Raw genomic sequence first — 6346 nt, 5'->3', positions numbered from 1 at the left:
TTTTTGGTGTACACAAAGTCAATAGTGACAAGTCGACAAATAGTACAGACATGATTTAATCTCAAGTCTTGAATATTACTTTCAGCCTTTACCAACTAAATTAGTTGACATTCACCAGCTAAATTTATCTGTTTTCACAACATGATCGAGTTAATGAGGTGGACTAATGAGTATCCTTGTTTAGATTATAAAGTCCATATCAAAATCCAAATTCCAAAGTAAAAAAAAAGAATTAAAAAAAATTGTCACTTTACCTCCAAAATTCAATGGCCAAAATCTCCCTCCTTATCCATCCTTACAACAAAAACCTCATCCACAATTCCAACACCCTCCTCCCCTCAACCTCTCATTTCCCTCCTTTTTTCCACATCACACCCTTCTCTCTGATAAGATTTGTATAGCAGAAATCAACCACTTTTTAATTTCTCTCTCCTAACTCCATTTCCTACCTAGAGAGAGAAACCTCCTACCCCAAAAAAAACCACCCAAAATGGCATGTTCTCTCTCCTTCAGCTCCTCCGTGAGCACCTTCCACCTCCCAACCACCACCCAATCCACCCAAGCACCACCAAACAACGCCACCACCCTCCCCACCACAAACCCAATCCAATGCGCAAACCTCCGTGAGCTACGAGACCGGATCGGATCAGTCAAAAACACGCAGAAGATCACCGAAGCAATGAAGCTCGTCGCTGCCGCTAAAGTCCGCCGTGCGCAAGAAGCCGTCGTAAACGGTCGCCCCTTCTCGGAGACTCTAGTCGAAGTTCTTTACAACATGAATGAACAGCTACAGACTGAGGATGTTGATGTTCCTCTGACGAAGATTCGGACGGTGAAGAAGGTGGCGTTGATGGTGGTTACCGGCGACCGTGGTCTTTGCGGCGGGTTTAATAATATGTTGCTGAAGAAGGCTGAGTCTAGGATTGCTGAGCTTAAGAAGCTTGGTGTTGATTATACTATTATTAGTATTGGAAAGAAAGGAAACACTTATTTTATCCGGCGTCCTGAGATTCCCGTCGACAGGTACGGTCGGAAACAATGCAAAAGTTACCGGAAAAAACAACTCATGTGTTAAGTTAGACTTGATCAAATTGCGGGCTTGGTTCGACTTAAAATTCTGTCCACTAGGTCGGGCCGGGCTAAATTTAGGGTCGGAAATTTCTATCAAAATCCGCTTTTTTGGCCATGCTTTTTGGGCCATTCAGGCCGTGTCAAATTTATAATTAAACTTGCAATTTTGAGTTGTTCAAAATTCACCTAAAAAATTTAAAAGTCGGGTTGGTCCGGGGCGGATAAAAGGCCTAACAATTCTGCCCAAAATCCACTTTTTTTCGGGGCAGTGTTCATTATGATCAGGTCTATTTTAAGTACTACTCCGTGATATTTGGTGGGAATAAGTTCGTACTACATTGGTAGGAAAATGAATTTCTCTTGTTTAAATATGGGCATGTGAAGTATATTATTTGAAATAATTTCCCTAGTGGTTTGGGCTAGAAGGTGCATCCTAGGTGTGCGTCATCGCCGCCCTGTCGGCTAGTGACACATGCGCGGTGTGATGGGGCTTCCTTGGGTTGGGTTTGAAAACACACCGAAATAGCTTCTTCCTTCTCTTTTCTTCGGATAACTATGTTAAATCTTGAGAAGGTAAACTATTATTAGGTGGAAATCAGTTTGTCCCACGTTAATAGAAAAAATAAATTTTTATCTTGTTTAAATACAGGCATGTGATGTACTCCGTATATACTTTGAAGTACTTCCCCTAGTGTTTTGGTTCAGAAGGGGGCATCCCTGTGCACCACCAGCGTCCGGCCAGTTTGTGACACGTACGTGGTGTGCTGAGGCTTCCCAGGATTGGTTTTTGAAAACACACCGAAATATCTTTTTTTTCCTTCTATTTTCATCTAATAGTTGTGTTAAATCTCCAGGGTATAGGCGTTTCTAATTGCACCATAATCACATCGAATTTTATTTCTAACATAATATTTTATTAATACGTCACAACGTTATACACACAAATCAAATATATATATATATTTGGCACACATTTACTTCACAAAACTCTAATTTTACAGATTATATGTCTTCCTTACAGGTACTTCGACGGAACAAACCTACCAACCGCCAAAGAAGCACAAGCCATAGCAGACGACGTCTTCTCCCTATTCGTAAGCGAAGAAGTCGACAAAGTCGAAATGCTCTACACAAAATTCGTCTCTTTAGTAAAATCAGACCCAGTAATCCACACCCTACTCCCCCTCTCACCCAAAGGAGAAATTTGCGACATCAATGGAAAATGTGTCGACGCAGCAGAAGACGAACTCTTCCGTCTCACAACAAAAGAAGGTAATATTGAGACAATATCATAATAATATGAAGGATATATATCATTTATATGGTTACTGATTATGTTTTTTTTGGTGCGAATGAGCCACTAGGGCAATATAAATTACAAATGGGGGCGGGGGATTCGAACCTGAGAACTATTGTACACAGACCCTCAATCTTAACCACTAGGCCAAGACATCATTGGTATATGGTTACTGATTATGTGTAAATACACTTAACATATTAGTGATAGGTTTGATTTTAGCGGAGGGGATTTTGGAGGGAATTGATTTTTTATTTTTTTTATTTTTTAAAAAGGTTTAATATGACACGTGTCAGTCTCTGATTGATACATGTCCAAGTCAACGCCAGAAAATTGGGTCAACTCCAAAATACCGGTCAAAGACCCTAGTCAACAAAAAAATTCTTGTTTTAACCTTTTAGGTCCGAAATTACCACTTTCGTTATAAAAGGTCATTTCCCAAAAAAAAAACTATCTTATAAACTGTCATTTCTAACAAAAAAAAAAATCCTTTGATTTTATAATATCTTCTAATTATGTACAATATCCTCATTATTTTAGCAAATTGATATTATCGTGAACTTTGTAATATACTTACACTTGTATAAAAATACTTCATTGCAAACATCAATTACAACTAAGCTTTCTCATAATTCTATCAGGTAAGCTAACGGTAGAAAGAGACATGATCAAAACCGAAACACCAGCATTTTCCCCAATTCTGGAATTCGAACAAGATCCTGCTCAAATTCTCGACGCTTTGCTTCCATTATACTTAAACAGTCAGATTTTGAGGGCTTTACAAGAATCACTTGCTAGTGAACTTGCTGCGAGGATGACTGCTATGAGTAATGCTACTGATAATGCGAATGAGTTGAAGAAGACGTTGTCTATTAATTATAATAGAGCGCGTCAGGCTAAGATTACTGGTGAGATCTTGGAGATTGTTGCTGGTGCTAATGCATGTGTTTGATTAATCAATTTGTTTTTACAATATGGTTATTTGTACTTACTTATTTTTGGTTAATAATTGTTGGTATAATTATAAATATGGATATATTATGTACGTTTTTGTGATGGTTTGAAATGGACAGGGGATATATCAAGTGCAGAGAGATTAATTAGATCATTTTGATTAATTTGTAATTACTTTTCATATTTTTTATATACTTCCTCCGGTTTTTTTTAGCGGTGTCCTATTGACTTTTGGAACTATAACTCTGACCTCTGTTGGTTATACATGCGTACTGGAAAATATAGTCATATAGATATGATATAATCGTCTCGATCAACGCATATTTTCGATGATATTACATTTTTATAGTTTTTACTGACACGCAACTAAAGATATTGATGATGAAAGTTATGTGTTGGCAAATATGTCCAATCAAAATGGAACAACTAAAAGAAAATATTGAGGAAGTAGCAAATTTCACAAACTCTATGTGATCACAAGTACATTGATCGGTCAAAGCTAAATCCGACCAGACCTCCTAATGGTCGGGCTTGTAGCTCTTGGTAACTAGAAGATTTCTAGCTCTACCGCGACATTAATACAACTCTCTCAAAATAATTAATGGATTTCGAAATTGAATTAAGTAAAGATTAGATTTTGTTAATGGTTAAAGATAAAAGTAACTGATTGTGTCGCGTAATAAATACAACTATACAAGTACATTTGCATGATGATAGCTCTTGTTAACCAGAAGAATTCTAGTTCTACCACGTTATCAATACAACTATCTCACAACTATAAGTGATTTTTAGAATTGAATTAAGAGAGTAAAGATTATATTTTGTTAGGGGTTAAAGATACAAGTAACTGATTGTGTCCCGTAATAAATACAACTATACAAGTAAATTTGTTGGTTGTTCCTAGATTTTTGCTTGGTATGTTAGCAGCTAAATAAGTTGGCATGTTTCCTATATATGTTGCACTATAAGCTCGAGTTTTCTAGTAGTAAATCAATACATCTCTGTTTCAATGTACATGCTTGAATCTTGATCACTATGATGTTTGAGTAGTAAATCAATACTTGTTTGTTTCAATTACATGTTTGAATCTTGATAACTATTTGCATAACAAGTACTAAATCAAGAAGCTAGTATCAAAGAGTTCGAGTTTGTGAAACTCAGAAGGCAAGATCAATAGAGCATAACTCGTTAGAGGTCGTGCAACGAAATGAGAGCAAGATCAACAATCCAAGTGCACATTTTACACTCTATTCTTAATAAAGTGAATTCGACTATGAGGCAAAAAAATGAACAGAGTGAGTATTTCATAGTAACCGAAGCATTTATGCGCGGATTTAACACGAATAACACAAAATTTAGCTATATTAATCACTGATCACAACTCAAAATGGGAAGTAAATGCTAAAGAAGGCTAATTGATTACATCTAATACAACCTGAGCAATTAGATCACAACCAAACACTAAATTGACAATTATTTCTTCAATTCAATCCAATTCAATTAGCCGCCTAAATTGAAACCATCTACTTCTTCAATTCATCGATCAAATGTAACAAAAATGATCTGGATTCTGGAATCTAAGACTGTTACCGAATTAAAACAAAGAAAAGCCCCAATTTGCTATTCCAATCATTTTTCCATTATTATTATTATGTCAACTCAAAATCAAACAGTTGAACAATTGTATGAAGAATCTACAAATTAATTGCATTTATTCGATAATTGAACTCATAATTAAACAGTTTTGTTACACAATTTAACACATCCCGTTGTACAATCTACTCTTTTTTCTCACCTGTATTCCAAAAAAAAGTACCAAAAAAAACAAAAATTGTTTAATTAGGATAGGGAGGGGGTGAAAATGGGGGAGACAGCGGCGAGCTTTTTACGGCGGAGACAACGAGGTCGGCGAGGAGAGAGAGGGAAGAAAGTAGGGCCCACTTCCAAATCCAAAGACAAATTAGGGTTTGAGTTGGAGTTGGAACCTGGTGTTGGAGTTTGCAGGTGAGAGTTCGTGAGGAGGAGGAGAGAGAGACAGATCTGCGACCTTCTGATGGTGGTGAGCTTCTTCGTGTTTCTCATCTGTGCCAGCGCTCCTGGTCTCAGGTACCTACTGTACGATGACGATGATGATGGTGTTGATGACGACGGTGGCGATGATGTTGATGACGGTGGCGATGATGTTGATGACGGCGGCGATGGTGATGATGATGGTGGTGATGGTGATGATTTCATCTCCATGGATGGATTGTGGAGAAGAAGTAGAGGGATTTGAGGAGAGAGAAAGAGGAGTGAGTGGGTGAGAATTGGAGGAAAGAGATGAAGTGAGGGGGTTTAAAGTAGAAGAAAAATGGTGGTGAAGAGGCGGGAAAATGGTTTGGGGGAAAACAAACGCGGGATTAGGGTTTTAAGTTTTCAGTGTTTTTAAATTATTTTCAAGATTTTGTTAAATTAATAATGCTTGGTTATCAAGATTCCTAATTTTTTCTCACTTTGATTTTTTTTTTTGGTGAAAGAAAAAAGCAATTTTTTCTCACTTTGATAAGCACTCCTTCCTTTCTCTTTTTTATTCCGTGTGTTTGTTAATGTATTATTATGCATGCGGATTAACGAATAATTAAAGTGGAAATTATTTTGTTTTCTCTATTTATTTTGTTTTAAAAAATGAATTTAACTTGTGTTATTGATGTAACTGTAATCGGTCGACAAGTAGGCATGTATTTATGTTTGTTAAATTAAGAAAATGAGAACCTTGGTAGATAAATTAAAATAACGGATGATTTTTTTTTAAAAAAAATATTTTGAGTAAATATAAATTAACTATTGACACGAGGTTTTATCGAGAGTAAGGGTAAAATTGAATGACGAGTACATGAATCTATCCAAAAAGTTGCAATACAAAAGAAAATATTCCAAACGTACAAAATATATAAATCGATAAAGGAGAACGTCCAAAACGAAATACGTAAAGAGTAAAAGGAATGGACAAAGTAATTTATCTAGATTGATCATGTTGGTTTTTGC

General features: G+C 36.4%; 1 protein-coding gene across 1 annotated transcript; it reads left to right on the top strand.

The window, feature by feature from the left end:
• The first annotated feature begins 261 nt into the window (after positions 1–261).
• LOC110777322 (ATP synthase gamma chain, chloroplastic-like) lies at positions 262–3595 on the top strand. The gene is made up of 3 exons (NM_001426326.1): positions 262–1023; positions 2093–2343; positions 3010–3595. Exons 1-3 carry the CDS (start codon positions 491–493, stop codon positions 3318–3320), a joined length of 1095 nt encoding a protein of 364 aa, NP_001413255.1. The 5' UTR covers positions 262–490; the 3' UTR covers positions 3321–3595.
• The last annotated feature ends 2751 nt before the right edge of the window (positions 3596–6346 follow it).

The sequence above is a fragment of the Spinacia oleracea genome, chromosome 6 (genome assembly GCF_020520425.1).
Source record: "Spinacia oleracea cultivar Varoflay chromosome 6, BTI_SOV_V1, whole genome shotgun sequence".
Classification (NCBI taxonomy): domain Eukaryota; kingdom Viridiplantae; phylum Streptophyta; class Magnoliopsida; order Caryophyllales; family Amaranthaceae; genus Spinacia; species Spinacia oleracea.
This window is presented reverse-complemented; position numbering and strand designations above follow the sequence as displayed.